Source organism: Hippocampus guttulatus, chromosome 3 (assembly GCF_054856545.1).
Source record: "Hippocampus guttulatus isolate MCC_2025c chromosome 3, RoL_Hgut_1.0, whole genome shotgun sequence".
Lineage (NCBI taxonomy): Eukaryota > Metazoa > Chordata > Actinopteri > Syngnathiformes > Syngnathidae > Hippocampus > Hippocampus guttulatus.
Genome location: NC_141263.1, coordinates 18,336,576 through 18,362,432, shown reverse-complemented (window position 1 = coordinate 18,362,432; position 25,857 = coordinate 18,336,576). Strand labels below are relative to the sequence as shown.

Below are 25,857 nucleotides of genomic sequence, written 5' to 3'. Positions count from 1 at the left end.
TGCTCTTGTCTCTGTTTATTATCCTTCTCTTCTTGAGGGAATAGCGAGTAACAGAGAGAACAGAGCAATGTTTGGAGAGGAGAAAAGAAGCGGAAGAAGGAGGGAACGGGTGTTTTGTCTTGGTGTTGTGAGTGAAGGTGGTCCAGCATGCCATGACAAGCTGTCATTAGAGTGGCAGCCTGATGCAGCGGCCTGACAACCGGCTGAGGCAAACATACAATCATCGTATTAGAGCCACTCTGCCTCACTCTGTCTCCGTGCTTTTTCGGCACAAACTGTTCTATTATGTGAAGTCTGTGGACTGCCGCCTCCAAAGTGAGACCGAAAACAACTCCAAACTGTTTTCGACTCACCTCCAGAAAATAAAAAAAAATCCCCTGGAGCAAATCAGAGACCTTCACTATAAGATCATCTTGAGAGCAAATTGCATTTCCTTCAGAAATTGTGAGCGAATTGTCTGAGAATGATAGAAGTTGTGTTGGAACACCAAAGAAGGAAAAAAAATGTACAGTAATATAATGTCTTGATCGTGAGTAGTGTAGGAGCTGACACCAGAACACCATATACCACATACCTTCGCCTTAGGAAAATCCATTTACTGTAGTTTAATGGTAACAAATAATACAAAATTCCATAGACAGGGTAATGAATAGCAACCGTGTTGTGGCGTTATAACCTTTTAAGTAATAGACATTTGAACACAAATAGTGGCCCAACATGTGGACAGACAATACAACAGTGCTCACGGGTATTAATTACCCACTGTGAAAGACAACTACTATTAATGAAACTTACTTGGGCTGAAACGAAATCCAAATATCACAATATTCCAAATATGAACCTCAGGCTATGATTACTATCACAACAGTGTGGGGATGTTGACGATATATAAATATTTTAAAAAATCATCATTCAAACCAAAAACCCAAATTATTGTTTAAAAAAAAGTTTTGCTAGTGAACATTGCCACATGTTGTTTTCACAAAGTGTGTGGTGACGTTAATTGTTCCGATTAGAATTGATAAAGGAATCGCAAAAACAGCAAAAGGAGGATAGTCATTTCTCAACATTCAAATAAGAGCAATATGATTTAATGCCTGCCGGAAATAGTGTTCATCTCACAACATCCACACAAAAACTTTCAACAGTACAAATGTGAAGGGAACGGGAGCCAAAAAGTCTTTGTTTAAACAATAACGGTAAGTCAATGAAAGCCATTTGTAGGAAAACACATTTAACAAACATAAGTAGAAAATCCAATCTATACAAAGAAGAAGAGGAGGATGCATGGAGGGGAGGAGGGGGAGGAGCGAGGGAAAGCAAAAGAGGCTGAAGAAAGCATTAGAGGAAGAGACGGTAGAAGTGCTGACAATGTCGCCACCGCAGGCTGGCTAATACCTTTCCATCACACCGAGCATTGTACTCACCATGCTGATAAGAACACACAGTCCAATAAGCAAAAAAAAAAAAAGTTGTCACAATTCTATCTGTACGATACTAGCAATGCTTTGGAATGGAAAGAAAGATGGGAAAATGCATTGAATTAAAGAATGGACAAAGGAGAGAAGTCAAAGAAAGTCCTTTTTATATTTCCATAGTCAAATGAATAAAATGATTTCATCAATAAGCTGAATTGCCTTTTCAAGGGCTTGTGTTCCAGGGTTGCCGAACTGCTTGTCAGCTGGTTAGCTCAATCTGTGTGAGGGTGCCTGCATGCAAAACACCACACGGACTGCACATGCTGGTGGTTCACAGGGAAATGTATTCTGTACAGGATATCTATTTGAAAAGTGTCTCAGCTTGTCATTGGATCAGCCCTGTTGTTTCAGTTATGGTTGCTGTTTTTTAAAGTGCTCTGTACATATAGTTCAGTTGACGGGGCAAACTAGTCAAAAAGTAAATTGGCAATTAAACCGGTGGTGCTTAAGAAGAGTTGTCGCTGGATGAAAATTAAATTCAAGAGAACTGTGAAGTCAGAAATTCCAGAGGTCAAACTAGAAAAGGTGCAAATGAATTGCAAGAGTCTAGAAGTGGGGCCAAATTGATCCATTCCAACTTCACAAAGATGTAATGCAAAGACAACCATTTACCCATCCTTCCATCCAACCATGCAGCCTATACCAGCTGACTTTGGGCAAGAGGTGGGGTAGATCCTGGACAAGTCACCGGCCAATGACAGAGCAGCAAATGCAAACCGTATTAAAAGAACAAAATATGCAAATATGTGTCTGTATTTACAGGGAATGCGATACCATATATGGAAATTGGTGCGCTGAAAAGCACTATTCTCTCAGTATGATGTTATTTGGTCAAAAAAGTGAAAAATAAAGATTATGGAGTGCGTAAGCTCTAAAGTGTAATATTTCCTACTTTGCAGCAGTATTAAATTCAGCATTAGTCCATCCCCCCCCAAAAAATGGGGGCTCCAACCTTTTTCTGGTGTGCTAGCTTCTGTTTATTTGTAGTCACATTGTGTAGATGATTATAGTTGTTACCGGATAAAAGTGGATAGAGGAAAATAAAATCCAACAGCGAGAGTTGATTCAAAGCATTTTCTCTCCTACTGAGCCCTCTTTCTATCATCTTTTGGGCCTTTTCTTGGCATTTCGACATCTTGCACAAACACACTCTTTCCACCACACATCAAACACACACACCAGGGAGCAGATCAATTGTTACAGTGTTGGGCATGCAGGAAACCTGTAATTCTCTTCATTGGCTGCAAAGTAAACCCCTGATTACATACAATCAATCCCATAATGACAAACAGGCTTTCTGCCCTATGAGCTGTCGGACTGTAAAACCAGCACGTGTGACGTTATGTTCCGGAGTGATAAATACCTATCTTTACAGGTATTGTACATTCGAAAGAACATATGGAAAAGAGTCATTTTGAAAGTGATTCTCTGTTCACGTGCATTTTCAGGTTAACAAGAGAATACACATGAAACAGGTGGCGCTGTAAGCCCTTTTTTTTAAAACCAATTTAGCACAAAGTAAGAAAGTTATTCCAGAAAAGGCAGGACAGCATCGGTGGTGAATCCTACACATGGAGCACTAAAAAGATTGTTAAGAATCCTTTTTATTGTGTGGGAGTGGTTGTTGAGTCATTGTCTTGAAAAAATTAGGCAGTGGTGTGCATTACTTGGCTTCAACCAGCAGAGGCGCTGTTGATGCAGCATTAGACTGTTAATCGCCATGTGGTGCTCTGCCCCCCGAAAAATCTGCCTCCTGTTAAGTGAGGCGCGACCCATGTAATATAAGTAGCGATTTCTCAAAAATACGATTGTAAAAATAAATGTGCGTGTAATAGATTTTTTGCATATTATTATGATGATCATTGAAATTATCCTCAATATCCCACTTGAATATAAAGCAATCAATTACAAAAAGGTTAACAGAAGAAAAAAAAATCCTGAGCACATTGGGGCATAAATTCGAATACACCCCGATGAGGTTAAAATGCAAACATGTTTGTAACAATCCAGTGTTCTGGTGAATGACCCACCCACCCCCACACCGAAAAGTCCCAGGAACACAACACAATTGTACACACACACACACACACACACACACACACACACACACACACACACACACACACACACACACACACACACACACACACACACACACACACACAAACGTAGATGCCATGCAGTGCATTGTGATGAGGGCTAAGACTTACAAGAGGACCACTAGTGAGGCTATTAGGATGCATCCTGGGGTTTGTAAAGTTTACACACCCACATTCTCCACAAGTGAACGGATGAGCAGCCGGGGGTGTGCGCACACACACAGGGCAAGCTCAGGCAAACGCTATTGATTAGGAATTATGAGCTTTCCAAACAGCGGCTGGCGACTGAGGAATTTTGAGTCCGTCGTCACACGGTGCAGATGTTCAAACCGATCCCACTGAAGGCGCTTTGTTCCACATTGGAAATGGAGACATTCCCCTTCCTAGTATGTGAGTGTCGTAAAAGATGAGCTGGATTTGACAGTGTGTGTGTCAACACATGAGCAGGGAGAGCTTGTTTGGGGTTGAAACGCTGTCAGATGAGAATCGTAATGATTTAGGTCATTTTCTGGTGAGCACCAGCTGATAAATGTGTTGCTGTCTACTGCTATCTTTGTCACCATGTACCCCATCCTCGCTCTCTTCTCCCTTTGCCCCCACCTCACCCCTCAGCTTTTCCTCGCAAAGCCCTCCTTCTGTCTTTTTTATCAGCTGGGTGCCATTGTGTTCATGAGGGTAGTTGTCCACTGGAAGAGCACGGCCGAAAACCTCAAAAAGAGGAGAAATGAACACATGCACCGACGATCCACAATATTAGGTACACTGACATAATCTTAATTCAGCAAAATATCAGAAACAGCTGCCTGTGTGATACAGCGTGCCACTTCATAACCCTTTAAATAATAGATACTGGGAGACCAACAGTGGGGCAACACACGTCGAAAGACAACAATACTCACAGGTATAGATTCTTTATCCTCTGTGAAAAAGGAAACAGCTATTATTATTCCAGTTGGCTGAATCCCAGAGAGAAGTGCTTATTTACTCATCTGGGTCTGTATGACTGCATTATACTGGCCTGCATGTTCAAGGCAGGGACACAAGAAGGAGTAGCATGGTGGATTGAATGAATTGAATTGAAGCATTAAATTATGAAACACCAACTGCTTAACTCTTTGCATTCTTTTTAATATGGGCTATTATGCTATCATTTCATAAAGTACAATATGATCGAGTGCTATTTTCGCAACCCAAAATACTTTGTCGGGTTGTTTGGAAAGCCGGGAATGGTTTCATGACATTTCCATTCATTTCAACTGGGAGATGGTTTGTGATACAAGTGCTTGGACTTACGAGCACAGTCATGAAATGTACTCAACTTGTGCCCCCCCCCCCCCAAAAAATCTAATTGAGGTAAATGAGTCGTGACTTGATCCGAGGAAAGGCACATGCAAATAAGGATGGAAATGGAAATTGGCTGGTGCATTTAGAAAAGAAAGGTCAGAAATCAAGGTTAGTGTTCGTCTCGTGTGAGTGTGTGTGTGCATGTGTACGTGTGCGAGTATGCTTATATTCAAAGCGTTATCATCAAGTATTTGCGGTGCAAGAGCCTTTCCCACACACTTCCCGTGACATTTCTCTTCCCGCTCCGTCACACTTGGACAAGATAGAGAGCTGGGCAACCGATGAAATTGCACAGAAGTATAATAAAAATAAGCACTTTAAAAAAAACAAAATATGCCGAATCGGATTAAAAGCACATTTTTTTTATTAAGCAGATGGTGAAAGAGGATTTCCAGTCTCATAAATATGACAGGGCTTTCAAATGTGACACGGGAGGGAGCGGGAGGGCAGGATGTGGAGAAGCGACAAGGATGGAAACGAGAGAGAGTGAGAGAGAGAGAGGGCCCGTAAAAGCGAAGAGCGGAGTGTGCGCAGTAAAACGGGAGTACATTTGAGGGAATGAGGAGAGGGCCGAGTGCAGGAGAGGATAAGTAGAAATGGAGGCAAGGAGACACAAGTGAGCTGAATTCTTTAAGCAGATCAGATTGGAGGAAATTGGGCTGTCACGACAGGATTGTCATGATTTTACACCTATCCATCACAGTCAGGACGACTGGAGGAACGATGGGCAATAAGGCACACCGGCCCAAAAACTCAAAAATGCTCCCTAAATATTCTCTCTTCCCCTCCATCTACCCATTTTCTACACTAAATTGTCGTCATCAGGGTGGTGGGTGAGCTATAGGAGTTTCTACCCGAGATTTGGCAACCATTCATGCCGATTGAGAATTGAGGAAATATGGGAGGAATCGGGGGTACCTTGAGGAAATTAGCACAAGCATAAACGCCACACCACGGACGAGATTTGAACACGGAATCACTTGAGTGTGATGTTGACGTGCTTCACCACCATAGCACCCAACTGCCCTTCCTGATGCTTTCTAATCAAGACGAATAGTACCCAAAGAATGTGATGAAAATCGGACGAAGGTTCCTAGTTTAGGAATTTGTGCCATTGAGCAAGGCACAAAATCATTAAAAGTGCTCTGGTTCATGTAATTTGTGGTTTACTTTGTTTGGATCAGGTTCAGTTTAGTTTCAGTCCAGTTTTCTTGTGCTCCTTGTCATATGTCTTCTCTTGTTACACTTTTGTCTCCACCTGAAAAGACATTTCTCAGTGAGCAATGTCTGACTCCTGATTGACAAAATTCACACGTGCAGCATTTCACGATAAAGGGTTACGGTTTGCTGTTGATCTCAATTAGGATTCTTAAGTTAATTAATTAATCGGAACAGATGTGTTCATGGAGGTGAAGAACGGGAAAGAAAAATGTTCACCAGGAACCAACATCCAGTATATTTGGCCGCAGCACATTTTATGATGATGGTCAAATTCTGCTGACATTTCTCCTCCTCTCTGCCCCTGATCTTGCTGCTTCTACCTCCCTTGTCCCCTCACCTCCTCTCCCCTCCCTCCCTTCTCTCACTCTGGCCTGTGCACCTTCGAGCTTGGTGTCCGGACCATCTGTTAAGGAATCTAATTCACATCCACTCATAATCAGGTTTGTTGGAGGGCCCCACTGCCTGTGCCACTGTCTACTGCATCTGTGCTTACTCTCCACCGTTTTGCAGGGAGGAATATGCATTGACATGTGACCTCCACTATGTCTGTTTGTTTCTGTTTAAGTGTGTGCGTGTGTGTGTGTGTGTGTGTGTGTGCGTATGTGTGTGCGAGCGGAGGTGAAGGGGGTGGAAGTTAATGAGAGGTGAGTGTCTGAAAGTCTGTCTCTCTCTTTCTCCCTCTCGCTCTCTCTCTCTGCTCCGCCAGTAATCCTCTTCTATAAATCTGCAATCCAATCAGCGTTGTCTACAAACACACACACACACACACACACACACACACACATACATATACATATATACACATTTTTACACACACACTACATATATATATATATATATATATATACACACAAACACACACACACTCTCATGCGCACATGCATGCTCGCAGAGCTGTTGTGTGGCCCAGCTGTGTGTAAAGGCAATCTGCTTTATCATTATGATTACATTGGACTCAGTTTACGGCAAGTCAATGTGTGTATCAGGTGTGTGTGTGTGTGTGTGTGTGTGTGTGCGTGCGTGTGTGTGTGCGCGCCAGTGGCGCGTGGCTGGCTGACATTAATCACATTCCCATGGTTTGATGGCCTAAATAAAAATGGGGAATAATATTGCCGTCGTCCACTGAAAACAGCTGAATTCCAAATGCAAATTAAACATATCCCCAGAATTAACTTTCAACTTTATAGCACCATCTGAGTATGTGTTAAAATAGCGGAAAATATGTAATCCAACAAAATAACTAATTAAACGTGGAAGTATCTAAACATTTTTTCTTCATATATTAAGCGATTTGGTGTTTGATTTTTTTTTTTTTTTAAAGCTTGACAGTGTGAATTGTAACGCACACTTTCTCATGGAATCACAGTCTGCAATTTTAAGTTTTTTGGAACCGTTTGCAATGTCAAACCTTGTATGCTGCAATTACAGTGTGCATGTGTGTGCTGTAAACAGTGTAAATAAATCCCATCAACACAGTCGGAGGTCGCACGGCCTGACATGAGTGCTCATGCGATCTGATGCTGGCCTTCTGCTCGAGTGTGAATGTGGAAAATGATCAGGTTGATTTTTAATCAATTATTTTCTTTTTGATAGCGCCCAGGATAAGCACAGAAGTATTAAATATCAAGAATAAAAACATAATTCTCTTAATCTGCGGTTCAGGGTCCCAATACTGTGTTTCTAATCATTTGGTTGTCTTATTTTGCACCACATAAGGGGCAAAACATTAGAAACGGCTCTTGCAGTTGTATACCACTCTGACGGACTATCAGAATGGTCCAAATTTTGCATTGGATATCATTTGATTGTATCTGATGAAGTGATGTCAAATATAGTTTGACTCCAACTTTTTTCAAATTTAATACAGTGTCTCTGGCCAAGGTAATGGCACCCCCCCCCCCCCACACACACACATACACGCACACACCCACGCACACACACAAAGGGTGCTTGTTGTGCTCCACTCCATGATTGGTCGAGAGACTGCGTGAGAAAGGCTCGCCAGACCTCTAATTGGCTTGACCCAGACTAACCCTGAAATCCTATTGGCCTAAGACTTCCAGTCTACACACAAACAGACAAACACACAAAACACACACACACACACACACATGCACATGCACACACGCATGTGCGCGCGCTGACGCACACTTAAAACCGAAGTGCTTTTCAAGTTTCAGCCCGACAATACAGTCCTTGATCGATAGCATGGCAACAGGTGGTTAAATAAATTCAACGATTATTCACAATTCCAGCCCACCAGGGCAAATAGGTTTTGGGTCGACGCATACAGCAACGAAGACAACAAGCTGCAATTGCATGTACTACATGTATGCATAAATCCCACAACACAATCAAACCACAGAGTGCTAATGAGGAGCAAATCGCATACTTACAATGACAATATGGCGTCTCTGTGGCTTTGCCGCACAAACTCAGAATGATTAAAAGACTGAACAAGAGAGAAACGTCAGGCAGCGAGAGAGGACGAGGAATGCGCTCGCTGTGTTTAGACATGAAACAAGTGGCGTATTTACAGTTGTGCTTCTAAATACGGAAGCCCACAGTTTCATTTTGCTTGGTAGAAGTGAGTTAAAGTTTGTTTTAAGGCTTATTTGTATCATTGATTTGTCCTTGAGCCTGAAAATGAAGCCAGTTGTGGGGAAGATGTCCCACATAGAATGTAAAAATATACAATTTCAAGAGTAATGATGGGAAGAATGAAGCAGTGTTCAGTAGTTTCCTCTCGACTTTCGCTGAGCATGACATCCGACACTATGGAGGATTACGTTGTACGTCACGAGGGCTTTCAATACATTTGTTTGTTTTTCTTTTGTTGTCATGACCAACTAAGAATGCAGACTTCCACCAGGGCCGAACCAAAGAGAACAAGATACTTCCTGGTTTGGCGAGAATGGTGAAGAGATGGGTGGTACCATTCTGATTCTGGCGAGTAGACTGTTCCATAAACAAGGGGAAATTAATTGCTGAACCTTCACCTTGAAACACCAAAATTGTAATGTCTTCTTTCTAGATTTTTTGGGGGCCAGACTAACTTGTGGCTGCTTTACCTCACAATGTCCTGAGCATCTGACAGTTCCTTGTCAATTAGACTGTTATTGTGCTGAAGCCACCTTACAACTCACTGAAATTGGCTCCGTATGATTGCACCACACAACCAAGCCCCACCCCCTCAGTCCCAAGCTCAATGGGGTCATCATGAGGATCCGTTTTGAAGAAATGGGCAACATCAAAATGGCTATGATGACAGAGCTGCGGGGGATCCAGGAACAAGAATTCCAGAAGAGGAAAACTCTTTTGGATTTGAAAAATATCAGTCCTGGAACATTTCTGTCCTTCCATATACTGATTTATTATGCCAAAATGACTATGATGAAAAATGTCATTGAAACAACAAAGCGATGGTGGCCTATGATGTCTTGCAAAAGGACCGAAATGAAGATGCGGGTGTTACCTTGGGTTGTAGAGGGCATGTGGGTCTCTCATGTGGTTGGCCTCGAGAGGCTCGTAGCTCTGGTGCATCCTCCAGGCGCCAGCGCCGCATTTACCGTACGTCGACTTGGAGCTGTCGTCAGTGCTGCTGTTCACTAGTGGGCCCTTCGATAAGTTCATTCTGGAAGACAGCAGTGGCATTTTTGATTTGTTTATTTTTGTTTTTCCAAAAAGATGCCGATCTTTTTAACTGACAAGCAAGTACATCAAATCATGGCAGCCTAATCGCATCGTTACAACTCACTGTCACTATCATTAAAAAGAAAATGTGTTTGTGATCAATTTTATTCTTTCCTCTTGGTAATCTTGAGAGTAATAAAAAAACAAAAAACAAAACTAACGCAATTATGCTTTTATGCTAACTATTTGGTTCAGCAATAAACAACATTAAAACATTTGACAATTTCAGTATGTAAGGCATGAATTAGATGGTAACTAAACAGACAAATGGAAGTCAAATGTTATTCATGACATATTCATGCATACTCACATGATCTTACACAGTAACTATGCATATATGCTGAAAATGTTTCATTTTGAGGAGCTAAACATGGATGTATCGTGAACAACCACACAATGACCATTTAAACATGCAACTTTGGTATCTAAATGTTTCAATATGTGCTCTTGTCAACCAGGCTGCCTGGTTGAGGCTGTTCTCGCTGTGAATAAGGCCATCAGACGGAGGGACTAAAAAGCAAAAAGCCCTGGAGGGCGACGCGCGATGTGTGAAATCAAAGGCAGTGCAGTGTCAGGGGAGAGGTTATTGCCGGAATGATAAGGTCATTGCAGTCAGTGCAATCAAAATTCTCCTTTGCTAAAAACTTAATTGATTATAACAGACGGGCCACTGTCATGACGCTAAATAAGGTAACTGAACTACACAAGAAAAAATAATAATTTGGGTATGTTACGGTACAGTTAGACACCACTGTAAACGACAATGATCACTATTGTTAAAATCTCATGAATCCTATTAGCTACTGTCGATGAAGCTAATATTGTGAACTGTAACTACAGAGCAAGTAGGCGAGGACCAAACCAACCCAGAAGTCACCCGTGACGCCTTTGCCCCTCCCTCCATGTAGAGAGTGAAAGGTGGAGGGTGGGGTTGTGTAATTTGTTGGTTTTAGTTCCACTCGGGTGAATAGGACCAATCGATATCTTGCTGCTCGGCACTCTTATTGGCTTTGCTTGCCATGTCACAATGCTATATAGACAGAAAACACTTCATAGTATTTGTTTGTTTGTTTTTTTTCCCACTTGATATTGTCCTGGCTGTCATCACCAACAGAGGCATTTCCACTATGATGCTAGTTTGAATCCCATTACTTCCTCTATATGGCATAGTTAGCAATTTCCTTATTTAAATGCTGATATAATTATATATATTTCATCAGATATTGTATTGCTTCATTCCCACACGTTTTGTACTGAAAGCAGTCTGACAAAATGATGTACAGCATACAGTATCTTTTGGGAGCCTCGATTTATTTTAGGTAGTTCCGCATTTAAAACAATCAAACCAAAAAGACACGAATTCCTCTTGTAATTTAATGTGAACATTGTGAATGGAACTGTGACTCTGCTCATCCGATTGCAGCCTAGACTACACTGCGCATACATGTGTGTGTGTGTGTGTGCGTGTGTGTGTGTGTGTGTGTGTGCGCACGCATACGCGTGTCTGTGTGTGTGTGTGTGTGTGTGTGGTTCAGTGAGTCGCTCATGTGTTGCTGGCCCATCTGTGAATGGAATGACCATGTCAGTGTGTGTGTGTGTGTGTGTGTGTGTGTGTGTTCGGGTGACATGCAGATGTAGTGATTGATGAGACAGTTGCCATTCTTACTAATGCAAAAGGCACCTACCCCTGAAGGAAACAAATGCCACTGCATGCTTGCGCGCGCACAGACACACACACACACAAACAGACACCCACACACACCCACACACACACACACACACACACACACTGCACCCTAATTACCCTGCTTGGCAGTGTGATGTCATCACAACATGCATCAAACAATCTAACTGCAGAAAATCCAACTTGTATTTTATTCTGATGACGGCTGGCTCTCACTCTGAATATACGCTTGGTCAGATTAACTGTGAATTCCATTCATTAGAAAATGGCCAGGGGGGATGATTTAACAGCTGAATTGATTAGCTGAAACCCAGGAACAGGAACAACAGTGACCTCATCCCACACCTCTGGTGATGACTGACACGTTCCTATTCTGCCTTTTAAATGTATAGAGGCCGTCAGAACATATTGCGTAGCAAATTGAAATAACAGCGTTGAATGCTGTTCTGCGTGTTACGGCCGTGTGTGTGTGTGAGCGAGTTCATGCAAAAAACAAATGCACCGCATTGAGTGGAAAACTGACGTAAAAACTTAATTGACTGCATGCAGGTTATTAAGACCACATTAGATTCTCATCCAAATTGTTTTGCGTGTGTATTTTAGAGAAGGGTGTGTTTTAGGGAGTTCATACAAAGTTCAGTAATCAGAGATCAAGGGTTAGGCTTACTCGAAAAAGGCTTGTTTTTATTAACGAGTTTTATGAAAATAATATTCCTCAAATGATTTTGAAAAGAGCGTGAGAGGAACCTGCCCTTTCAGGAGTTCACTTGAAAAAAACTGTTTCATGCCAATAGTTCGGCAAGTGTACATTTGAGGGAGATCATAAAAGTTGAAAACTCTTGGGCAACAAAAAAAAAACATTTGTATTTAAAAATGAAGTGCAAATGATGTGCCTCGACGCTTAACCCGGGAATGCAGCATTCATGCCATGTTCTTGGCGTGGACTGTTCTGAAAGTGCGTCACTGCAGTGATTCATGCATACGCTCTTGCTAATGTTACTGGAAAATGACACTGATGCAAACAAATAAATGCTAAAAAAAATTGTGTCCAGTTTGTAATTAAATTATGATGCAGGATAATCACAAAGGTTCACAAAACCATGGCTAAAGGTGTGTGATGTTGGTTTCGTGTCGGCATCAGGGCAGATGGGGCTCAATGTGTGTGTATGTGTGTGTATGTTGAGTGCGCGGATGCACTTGTGTGTAGACGTTAGCGTTAGCGACGGGAGCTGTTAGCGGGGCAGGCGGCAGATGGGCTGTCGTTCTTAATAGGGACTGAGCGGGTGCCGGAAGGTGACAGCTACACACGGGAGGGGCCCGCGGGATGGGGGTGGGGGGGTAGGAGGATGCGCGTGTCGGGAGGTAAATGGTGAAGGAAAAACGGGACAGATAAATTATCCGCAGTGAAGAAGAAGAAGAGTTGGGATCACCTGTGACGAAGCCTCCTGAGGGCACGATGTGCTCACAATTGCCGCCTGGATCGACATTGTGACACCCTTTTCTTTGGGTCGCTATTTGTAGTCCTATTTTGGCTGTAATTTAAGACGATTTGAGTTTTGTGAAATGGAGGTGATTATTCATACAGAGCACTTGCAAAAAAGGTTTTGCGTGTGTAATGCGTATGTCATAATGCTTTTCAGGCTTCTTTCTGGTGGTTATAGAGAACCTGTTTTAACTTCTATTCATCGTATTAATCAGAAGCTATATACTGTTGGTAGTTACTAAACGCAGCAGGATTATTCCTTAGTCCTTAATTTAAGAACGGCATTCTTTATATTCACACAAGACCTGAGCTTGATTTCAGGTTTTGGTTGTACTGGTATTTTGTTTAAAGGCTAAGAATGCATTTAAAGGTTCGCAATGGAAGGCAGTGCGAATAAAATTATGCATCAGCTTGTTTTTGCATTTAAAGTTCATCTTTTTTTTGGGGGGGGGGGGATTATAAATTGGCATGAGTAAACATCTCATATGACATTTTGGTAATCAAGTGCATTATTTTTCGCAATACAACGCTCCTCTTTGCTGGCTAACTGACCACGATGATTCATTGGACTTGATGGGAGAAACCAGAAACGTGAAAAAGATTTGAGCGAGACGGAAAAGAATCGAAAGCGAGACGCGCGTCTGCCACATGAAGCATGATGGCAGGATGAGCACAGGTATATTTCACTGTCAGTCTGCAGATGGCATGGTCATCCATTTCTTTTTCAGCCGCCACCCTTTTCAAATCTAACGTTTCTCTTTGCCCCCACTTTACTCACGTAGCCCAAAAACGGAATCATACGAGGTGGGACCTTTGAACGTCTCCTCCTCTTCGGTCTCACCTGCATTCCCTCACACAGGCCACCTCTCCGTCTAAATTTGTTCTATTTTGGCCCAGTCTGCGCTGTCTCCTCCCATTAGGGCCAGCGCGACAAGCCCTAAGCATCACATGATAAACACACACACACACACACACAAATGCACACACTCTTTATCATCCACTCACCGCTTGATTTTAAAATTTAGCCGCAAATTTGTCCAACTAGGACTGCATTTTTCTCTTCATCACTGCGGTGAGTTGCCGAACTGATTTTCATTATTCAAGTGACAATGACAAAGTTCGATTCAATTCTATAGCCTGCATATAAAGTCAGTCTGCTGTATCTTTATTGCATTGTGGGCATTACACCGCAGAGAGATGTCAGTGACTGGGGCACGCTGCAGCTGAGTCAGGAAGTGAGGGGATGGATGCCTTGCTCATAGGGCACCTGGACAAGAGGCAACGGATGAGCTGCTCTCCGTAAAAAGGAATTGCAGTTGTGTAAAACAGGGATGAAAAGGGCCAGTCTGGCTTTGCCAATTCAAAATGGGAAAAATAATTGCACCTAAATTCTCCAGGTGCTTTGACTGCTTAAATAGTTTTGTGGCTCACAAATATTACACTGAAATGGGGGCGGGGACAATAACAAATATATTTTTAACTTCCTGAAATTGAAATTTTTCCCCCCTCATAATAGTGACATTTTACTCTTCCAAAACTCCCCCCACCCCCCATTCCAATTTTTACATGGACTATCGTGACTTTGCTGCTTGGCGGCGATAATCCGAACTCCAACTGTGGTCATTTCAAAAGTACCACCCCTTTTATTCCCCATATTTCTTGCACTGGCCAAATAAAGACGTGAAGTGCAAATCTGCTTCATAGCAGTCGATATGTGGAAGGTAAGCAGAATCCTTCATAAGCGGAGCCGCAAATGACTTGATAAATAACGATAATAGCGCTAATAATGAATGCGCATTGTGAGGTATGGATCGGCCAGACTAATGGTTGCGGATTGGAGCAGATGTTGAAAGGAAGGAAGGGGAACGGGATACACGGGGTGGGTGGCGGTGTGGAGGGGGGGGGGGGGATGAGCGGGATTGCCCCTCACTATACATCACTCTCTCGCGCTCTCTCGCTCTGTGTTCTTTCAATCAGCTCTTTGGCATTTAATCACACAAAACACACACACACACAGACACACACACACACACACACGCGCGTTTGGCTTGGCTGCGGTCTCACGGCTAATTGCGGTGAGTGTGTGCCACAGCTGGTACAGTCCCCTCGCACTGCTCTTTCAACACATCAAGGCCGCCATTGACCCATGACACACACACACACACACACACACACACACACACACACACACACACACACACACACACACACACACATACATACACACACACACACAGACACACAACAAACACACACCGACACACGCAGGCGCGCTGATTGATTGAGGGTCAAATTGACATCATCAAGGCTTGTCTTGCTATGTTTTGATAGACAAACACAAAGTGTGACTTTTTATAGCCAGAACCATGCAGATGCGCATTGGAGAGCATGTTCTAGAATCTGCGTTTGTGTGCACGCGTATGTGCCGCCATGTGTGCACTCATGCGTCCGGCAGACCACTAGGCTAAGAGCGCGGGGGGGGGGGGGGGTGTCAGACAAAAGCGGCCACCCCCACCTTCACTTCTTCTTCCTTCCTCCCACCTATTCCTCCATGTCTGACTCCTTTGCATCCCTCCCTCCCTCTTTACGGGGACCAAATTACTGCCGGAATGCTCGGACCCTTCACACCACAGCGAGGGCCGCCGCTTGTGTGTGTGTGGTGTGTGTGTGTGTGTGTGTGTGTATGTGTGTGTGTGTGTGTGTGTGTGTGTGTGTGTGTGTGGACGTGAGGAAAAACCTGACAGAAAACAAATGCCATCGGGACAGAGGGACCGAGGAGCGGACACATGGGAAAAAAAAAAGAGGAACACCTCCTCATTCAGGCCAGCAGTGGCACACACACACTCACACAAACACACACAGCCAACAAATCAGCGCGGCACATATTGACATGCCGTGACAGATGAATTAAGTAAATGATTTTATAAGGAGATTAAAAGGATTTTAATTTACGCAATCTCTCTTTGGTCGACCCCCACCCTCCTCCCTTTTCCCTCCCACCAGTCAGCTTCTCGCTCTCTCTTGCTCTCTCGACTGCTCGCTTTCCCTCACTTAAGAATTTGTTGAAAATAAAAATACAGGAATAAAAAGACAACGCATTACTACTGTAGATGTTTGCTAAATTAAGTATAATCTTTTTTTTTCATGATTTTTTTTCAAGGAGCAAATGTACAGCTTTGTCATCATTTTCAGCATTTTGTGCTTTTGAATTGTTCTAAAATATTTTTTGTATTATCTCTTTTACTCATACGTTCATCAAATAAAAATATTTTATATATACACACACATATATATATATATATATATACACACATATATATATATATATATATACTGTATGTACACATATATATCCGCATACACACACACGCACATATTTTGAAAACACAAGTTATAAATTTAGGCTTAATATGTGAAAGCAAAAACAAAACACACTCACCATGATGACAATTTTATCAGTTCATATAACTCTGACATTTTTATACCGTGTGTAAAAAGTGATTTTTTCTTTTTTTTTTTGGTCACAGTTTACCGCTTGAACAGCAAATCCCGCATGAAGAACAAAATCAAATAAGTTGGATGAAAAATTTCCTGAGAGGAAATGTCTGTGATGGAGCTCGTTTGACTTTTTGACAGTCGCCTTCACGATGTGCGAGCACGGCCGCCGAGACGGCTCTTTTCCATCGCGCTTGCCGAGGAAAAAAACAATTTCGACAAAGTCACTGAAGAAAATATACTTTAATGATATGCTAATGGTATGTATATGATGGCGGGGGGAGGTGCGGGATCGCAGGGGGGGGGGGTGATTATGTTAATATCTTAAGCGGCACTTGTTGTTGATGTTATTATTGTTATATTATGATTATTATCTGTACCATCATCACGATTCCTAATACTTTAATTAGCGTCAGAAAGCGGTGCCTGAGAGCACAGCAGGGGAGCAGAATCGGGAGAGATGACAGGACATCGTTGCTCCAACTGTCGCAGCATCCATCTAAAAAAAGCTCAGTCTTTTGATGGATGACTTGTTTAACATTATACATTTGTTCCCAAATGTCACTTCACTACTAATTTGCACAGTTCGATTCAAATTGAGCTTTGGGTGAAAGATGACAGAAAGTGCTGAAACTTCATTTTGACTGTGTGCGCTGCTTAAACTGGTTGCACTGGTTTGCACCTGAAAGATCAGCACACAGTCCGATCGTGTTTTTTTTTAAAGCAAAGTGAGTATCTTTTCCTTTGTGACAGGATGTGCATGATCTTAAGAGTTTTTTTTTGTCAGATTCCAAAGCTTATTTTAAAGATTGGCAATTTAAGTGAGTGGGGAAAAAGTTGTTAAATTGGATACCCTTTATGATCAGCCAATAGGTGGAAAAATAGGAGAATAATTAATTCAGAAACAAATTCTATACATCTTAATTAAATCTGAAGAAAATTGCACGTCAGTAAATTCAAAATTGGCCTCTGACTGGATATTTTTTCCCCCTTTCCACTCATCGACATGCAATTTTCTATTTCAAAGGCATCTCGTGCTTCTGTATAACCGACTTGAACCTTTTTCCTGACAAAGCTTGAAACACATGAATATAAAACAAATGTGCAACTTTCCCTGAACATTTCTCAAATGATAAAATCCTGGCCTGGCGGTGGGAAAAAAAAAAGTGTGCTGATGATCACGGTGCCTGCAAATGTTGATGCAACTGTCACTTCATGCATCCCACTCATCACTCCAGTTCCATCAGCACCACATTTAGACTGCTTTCGCATGCAACCGCAGAAATATTTCAAATAGGATGCCGTTTGCATTTTTCCCCGACCGATACTTTTCGTGTTAAGAACACGCATATTGGTGTCCCGTCCGTGGGTCAGAGGGGTCTCCTACACACTCCGAAAAGAGCAAAACGCTTCACGAAAGGAGCAATTTGCTTGTTGGTGTTGCAAGTGTGTGAGTCTGTGTGCAATTCCTGCACAGGGCCACACGCTGAGTCGGCCGTCTGTCATTCTACCTCCTCGGGCTTTTAAGAGCGCACTTCCCCTCTTTTTATCCTCCTCTCCTCTACTCTACTCTTACGGCCCTTGTACTGCCGTCTCTGAGTGTGAAGTGTGTAACCTCAGCGCCCCGCTACCTTGTTCATGCTCTGCTTGGATGAGCACGCTTGAAACATGCACACACACACACAATCACATGCAGATGGGGCTGGAAGAAGACTTCGGGGAAAATATGTCAAACTTGGAGAGTGTTCGAAAGTGGCAGACGATTGTGTCCTCTGCTCAGGTGTGAGGTCTGCCACAATGAGAGCTGGACACACACTCTGCATGCAGAAACAACCTTCGCAGCAAGACTTAACACACTGACAGCCAATGGAAGACGATGACAAGTGGGTGAGGTGAGGACGGACCAATTATAACAAAAGGTAAAATTTACCTACTCTTGTTCAGAGTGCATTAGAAAACACTCGGAGAGCGGGTGTCCTACCAAATCCATCGGCGAAAGCGGGTCATTGTCATGTCAACCTCCTCCAGAGAGAGAGAGAGAGCAAAAAAAAAAAAAAAAAAGGTTTTGTGGAAAAGAGATTGAAAACTTTCAAAATGTGTCCTCGTCTTTTTTCTCCAGTGTCTCTTGGTCCTTGCTTCCACTTGGAGGGAGCGACACAATTTAGTGGGCTGAGCGCTGCCTGCACTGATCTGCTCTGCGTGCGTGCGTGTGTGTGTGTGTGGATGGTCGCGAGTGTGAGTGTCTGCGTGTGTGTGTGGGGGGGTGTTTGTATATGTTATGGCCAATGAGTGGGGGGCTGCAGGCGCACACACAGAGTCAGGCGGGCAGTTGGGAAAGAAAGCTCTGCTGCTGTCCTAATCAACGACTTAAAGCTGCAAATGCAGCTCATGAATATTAAGCGACGGGTTTGCATATGCAGTCCCTCAAGGCTGCCGCTCCGGCCGCCATTGGTGGACCCTCGGCCAATGGCTGCGGGGAGGGGCGGAGATGTGGGCGGGGATGGCGGGGAGGCTGAGCAAGAGAGGGAGGGGGGAGAGCAGGTGGAGAGGGAGGGACCGGACAAAGAGGGATGCGGGGGAAAGACAGATGAGCAAGAGACAGGTGAGGAGGAAGATTTAAGGCAAGACGGCTCTTTATTTTTCCTTTCTGTCTCTTCATTATCAGCCAAGCGTTTTCTATTGCACTACACAAGACGCGGTGATGTATGGCAGCATCCTCACAAGTCGAAAGTACGTGCATTTTGTTTTAAATGATTGGAAGTGAGTTCATCACAACTGACGAATGAGCTTGAAAGTGGAAAAAAAATGTGATGGCATGATGTCAATTTGGAGACTAAAATCATTTTCTGGTTTTTGTGTATTGTTTTGTCCAGCTCCTGTCCATCCTCCACAGTTTCATATTTCAAGACAATTTGAAATATTGGACGTTTAACTCCGGCTCCCTCAGAATAGAAACTGTGAGACTTAAAGAGACTTTTTCCATAATTGAGGCAAACAAATAACAGATATATACGGGATACTAAAACCTACTGTAGCAAACAATTTCCACTCAACCGTACCCCCCAATGTTTCTTCCTAAAAATCAGACATTTTGCTGCACTCGAGAAAGGGGGAGGGAGGGAGCCGCAGAATCGTGAGGGAAGGAACGAGGGGATGCAAAGATGAAAGAAAGTGGTTGTGATTAGCAGCTTTGGAGGGGGTGCTGATAATAAAACATTTCCTGAAACCAATCTCTGCTTTGATGTCAATGCGTGCGTGCCTGCGTGTGTGTGAATGTGAGTGTGCGGTGTGAGATAACTTCATTTCGGAAACGGAAATATGGATTCAAATGTTTCCCACATGAGCATGGTTTGCAAAGTAAATCGTTGTTCTTTGTGTACTTTTAAAGTGATGAGAACCTGAAGACAACAGCATCTATTAGGGGCAATATTGTGGTGGTTTAAGAGGAAAAACCCACCGTGCATATTGTTAGCCTAAAAGTACAACTGCCAACGTCTTACTGTCACGATTTCAATGGACATGACCAATGTGCTCTTTTTTTATGCCTGTGTATATTCTCTATCATTCAGCTCTAGGTAATTAACTCATTCACTCCCAAAGACGTTTTTAAACGTCTTTTCAGACTTGGTCTAGAATTGGCTGGTAATGAATAAGTTTTAAAGGGGTGAGTCAAAACAACTGCATTTTTCTTGTTTTCAAATAATGGCGCTGTTAGCTGAAGTACACAGAGAGTGAACACACCGGTGTCGATGTTAAGATACACGTCTTCAGGTGTACAACCACAACAAACAACACCAGATTGCTAAAGTTTGTCCAAAAAGAATATGACCAATTGGTAGGGGGTTGGGATGTATTTTTAAAAATATAATCGGGTGGTATTGGAAATAGGTGTGCACATTATGAAGCGTCTTTGACTGAAGTGATGTCATCATTTTACATTTTTGGATTGGAATTTTGTCAAAAAGAAACAGCTTACTAACCCTTACTTACTTACTCTGCCCTACAAAAGTGCTCCTAATTTTTCAGAATGTAAGAGAAGCTCTTGTGTACAGCCAGCCTCAGGGCACACTGCACATTGTGAACTGATTTTAGGTCTGGGATCTGGCTGAGCCATTCCACAACTTCATTAACTTTCAGATGTATGTCCTTTGAATTGACTCACCAAACTTCGAGCCGGTCAACATGCATTTGGACGGATCTGATGATAATCTCCACCTGACTTAACGATGATGACCGGCTGCATCTGCAACATGTGGAGTCAAAAAATCAAACTTTACAGCTGCAATTTTAACAATCTCTTACAATGAGCTGCACATTCCAGAAACAAACACTCACTCAGATGCACTGCCTGCCGTGCGCATGTGGTGCACGCAGTCAGAACCAAGCGCGCACACACACACACGCACACACACACACGCACACACACACTTGCTCTGAGATTCATGTACACAAGCACACACACACACACACACATACACAGAGTTATGATGTATCCAGAGACTTATAAGCATCGACAAAGATGAGTGTGAATCAATGCTGCCGTCACTACTGGGCAAACAAATGCTTTACCAAAAACCTCTGTCTGTTAAACACACACACACAGTCAGACTTACAAATGTTTTGCTGAAACCAAACCAAAGAAAAAAGTCCAATCTATCTCAAAGGAAATTATTTCACTTACTCAAGTTTGCATCATAGCCTGAAATAATTGGTTTTGTCAGTGCGAATCTAAAATTGGAAATAATGACAACAGAAAGAAGAAACTCAAGCTCCAGCAAAAACGACATTTTGCCAATGTGCACAGAATTGCACTCAGACAAACATTTTTAGTCTGCCAATGCCGCTTCCTCAAAGTAGACAAGTTATGTGCCATAACAAAATTCACAATTTTCCAACCCTTCACCACTTGAAAAATATTGATATTTTCTTTTAAATCCAACGTCAAACAACGTGGACTCATTGTGTCTTTCTCCCCTGGCTGCTCTATCCCCTCGGTGACCCGCATCTTCACCTCTCCCTCCCCCCACCCCGACTATTGATTGTCCCTCAGTCAACGTGCATGTTGACAGTGACCCCTTTAGGCCACTTCTATCTCTCCCTAGACAAAATAGCATGTCTCTTAAGGACACGCCTACCACTTTGTGTGTGTGTGTGTGTGTGTGTGTGTGTGTATATATATATATATATATATATATATATACTGTGTATATATATACACACACACACACACACACACAATACAGTATATACACATATACATATACAAACACATACACACACATTTTGGTACACGCCTAGTAATAAATATATGCTGTGTTTGTGTCCATGTGTGCTCGGGCTCCGTGTGTTTTTTGTTTAATTGTCGAAGAAATCCATACCAATTGAAGCTCTACTTGAAATGTAGCATTCCATCAAAATTCTGAATCGTATGGAAGAATAGTCAGTTGAATTGTTATGTCTGCTATAAATTATTAAGTCTACTTTAAAAAAAATCATAATAAATAAAAAAAATCTCTCATTCTCTCAGTCTTCTGCTGTTGTGTGTGTGTGTGTGTGTGTGCACGTGTGCAGAAGAATTATCCATCGCGAGTCATAGTGTCATCAATCACACCACTCAATAGGGCACAGAAAGTTCACAGGGGTGCCAGCAGGTCAGAATAGTATTGTAGAAATTCAAGGAGCTGCTCACTTAAGTACCTGACCACAAGCCACACGTTGATAAATGGCAGGCACTCATACAAACAACATTTCAGCTTCATGCAGGCTCATTTTACAATATATCACAAAATTTAAGCAAAGAGGGAAAGGATTGAAGGATTAGGCAAAGGAGAGTGGCACTGTAATCCACGACTGGCCAACAGAGGGAGCTATGGATTATGGCCATTTAATAGCAACTCCTGCAAATCCTGAAAAGGGAGAGGTATGACTGTTCATTCAATTACTATGTAGCGATGGCGATATTACAACATTATTACACAATATATTACACATGAGTAAATTAAGGAAATAGTCAAAAGAGTCTCCAGCTTTGTTTTCAATGTGGGTGACATTGCATGTCACACATCCTCAAGTGGTGTTACGCACGCGTCTAGTTAGGAGCATAACATAAGAGAGACTCTCGTTCCCCAAGGGTGGTATACATGAATCAATTTACCAGATTTAATTTTAAAAAAATAAGTCAAAGGTAAAAAGGTATTTACAAAAAAAAAATCATTTACAATGTACTAAAATAACATGTCACAGAAATGAGCCAAAAGTAAAAGGCAGCAAAGCTGACACACAAACCAAGAATCTACCGTAAAATTGAGTCATACAAAAAAAAAAAATGAACAACTAACTACTAACTAAAGTGGCCCAAAAATTAAGGGAGCACGAATAGTGAAACAAGAGTCACTGGTTGGAGGCCGAGAGCAAGAAAGCAACTGCTGTCAGATTCATCAGAGGCGATGCCATCTGACAGAGGCGTTTTGGTCTCGGCCAATTGAATGCCAGTTTCTTCAACTACAGCTTCCGCCTCCTCAACCAATGACCATGTTTTCTATACATTTTATTCTTGGAATTATGATAATGATGATGAATATTATTATTATTATATAATATTTAAGTTTTAATAGGTTTAAAACAGTGCTTCTCAAACTTTCTATTTTTACCACCGAGAAAGACTTACTCTCCAAGTATCATCATGATGACCAAAATACAGAAGCGTAGTAGGCTCAAATGCTCATCAAAAGACAAAAAGCACGAATCAGGATGTATTGTATTATATTGTAAAAAAGTGGGTTTTAGTCCTGAAAAGTACATGAAAAGGGGAAGTCAACTCAACAAAATTCCTGATATGTTTAGTGGTAAAGTGTGATGTCATCATCAGTCGACGCCAATTGGCAAAATGGCCGCCCCCTGAGATGGATCAAAACGGGTGCATTTTGGTGCTTAATTAATATTTCACAAACACAATATGAATCAGAATGCCGTGTTTATGCTACTGTTACCCTCATAAATGTTTGAAAACAAACAAAAGTTGAAGCCATTCACATCACATCATGCACAAATTGAATATGTAATTCAGTGATTCTTTTGCGTACCGCTTTCGCCAATCACTGCTTTAAAGCATGTGGGTCTATTAAATGCCTCACTATAGTCACCTAAAATTGGTGGACCAGGAAGGTATTCCACACAGTGAATGGGGTTCCAATATAGATCAACCTTGGTTGAGGCCTACACAACATTGAATGCCATTCGACGTGATTTAGTCACTGAAACAATCTGACACGTCCATATTGTGTGCCATGTTCTCGGTTCAGCCAGCAAAAGTATGTACTGTAACCCCAACTGACGTCCATCAGCAGAGCAGCAAGTAAGCAGTGGCACATATGGCCATTTTGACTGTTTTCATTTCAGGTGAATGGCCCAATAGAATCAAATAAGGATTTTCTCATTTACTGGGCAATATCAGCGGTGGACATACAATGCTTGAGTGTTTGAAGCCAATTCAGAGATGGATGTCTCCCCTTACAGCGAGACGAGACATTTTGATCACATCCGGCAAAACATATTCTCCCGCTTGAAGTCAACTGTGGTCTAAATCCTGTCAGGTGTCGGATTGTTTGGAGTGGGGTCAAAGGTCAAGATTTAATTTTGGGTGTTTATATGCTCTGAAAATGTGTGTGCATTTAACAGTTAACATATCGTGATCGGCGAATGCCCACTGCCTAAGACATGAGGGTGTTTCTTTGTGACAGATATAGATATTTTTTTGGTATTTATTTATTTTCATTACAAAGGTTACAAGGTCATATCTTAAATAAAGCATGATTCTTAAGGCCTTTTCTGCATGCACTTATCACTAACCACCGATTGATGTATCTTTTAAGACATAAGCCATTGTTCGGATGTTTTTCTTGGAGGGTTTTTTCGTCTTCAGTTGGGAGCATTACATGTGTATTGAACCAAAGAACATTAACGGTATTTGTCTTATGAACCTCTGCTAGCTTAATGCTAACATGGCCAAACTAACATTAACGTGACAGGAATGAGAAACGTTTCAAAAACTTAATTGAACAAAAGTGGTGGCAACACAAGAAGACAGAGCATCCACCAGTACTCATGGACATATATTCTTTATCTTCAATGGAAAACGACTAATATTATAGTTGAGTTGAGACTGTTCAGTGTTTCATCAGCAAATGAACAACCATGGTCGCAACGCAAAGTGAAAAGAAACAAGTCCAATTGTTTCATAGTAATATAAGACTATGATAATATCATACTACATCTAATGTTAAGTCATCATTGGAAACATTGGCAATTGTGTTTTAAATAATTAAAAATCTACGTGTAGTGTGGCTCGATATATTATAGTGTCCCCGGTGGCCAGTTTGTGCACACCAGAAGGAGCGGCACAATGTCCACTGAATTATCACAAAACAAAAACTATTAATGCTTTACATTCCATGAAATGTTGGTATTACTGTACATTTTTAGAAAGCAGAATACATTAGAATGTTATTTTCCTTAAACAAAATATAATAAAAATGTGCACAACAACCTTTCATTATACTGCAGATTATATTCACTAGTTTTGTGTCACCTACTCTCCTGGCATTGTGTTGTACATGACAGTGAAATGTAGTTCGTTTGTAATTGCAGTTGTCTAATGGTACCACACGCATGTGCGTAAAAGAGCAGTTTGCAAGACACACAGAACATAAACACACTCCACTTCATCTGTTTTAGTGTCTAACGACGTGTGTGAGTAATTACTTTGCAGCCAATGTGTGCGTGTGTGTGCGTGCGTGTGTGTGTGTGTGTGTGAGTGTTGAAGTGCATGCGGTGCAAATGCTCATGTCTTTACGCGGGCTTTTGTCCATGTGTTTGCCGGCAATGAGCCGGTTTAATGGTGTGTGTGGAAATAATCACTTAACGGTCACACCGCTCCTTCTATTGAACACATTTATTTATTTTTTTGTCAGGTTGATGATTTTACTGTAGAATAACTTGTAAAATGTTGTTCAATGAATCAATTGAAATTATTAAAGAGAAAATAGGAGGAAAACAAACAGAAAAGGTGTGCTCTCGCCTTTATCTCCTATCTAATTCTCCACAATAACCCCTCCTTTCAATGTTGCTCTCCAGGCCGTCAGCCTGTGAATTTATCGTTGGCCCAATGATTGCTTCTTGGGCCATGATGGCTGTAAATTGCTTTGCCATTTGGTAAATGCTGGCAGTTAGAAGGTATACAAGTAATTATTTCCGCCTGTGCTGATTGAGACATAATTCCAAGATGAGGCCGTGGTAAAAAAAATAAAAATAAATGACAGCATTTCGAAACAACTATGTTTTAATTTCCCGGCATTCCTAATT

At 41.9% G+C, this 25,857-nt stretch overlaps 1 protein-coding gene across 4 annotated transcripts in view; it reads right to left on the bottom strand.

Annotated features, from left to right (window-relative positions):
* The window catches only part of esrrga (estrogen-related receptor gamma a), an 80,220-nt gene extending 61,413 nt beyond the window's left edge, over positions 1 to 18,807 (bottom strand). For 2 of the 4 annotated variants that reach the window (XM_086107231.1, XM_086107233.1), the window contains exons 1-2: positions 18,432 to 18,807; positions 9,618 to 9,776 (exon numbers count right to left, since the gene is read on the bottom strand). In XM_086107231.1, coding sequence (XP_085963357.1) covers positions 9,618 to 9,776; positions 18,432 to 18,487 — 215 coding nt within the window. In that variant the 5' untranslated portion in view covers positions 18,488 to 18,807. Of the gene's footprint in view, positions 1 to 8,538; positions 8,604 to 9,617; positions 9,777 to 18,427 lie in introns of those variants that run through there. The other 2 variants (XM_086107234.1, XM_086107235.1) reach the window with 2 other exon arrangements.
* Positions 18,808 to 25,857: the final 7,050 nt, after the last annotated feature.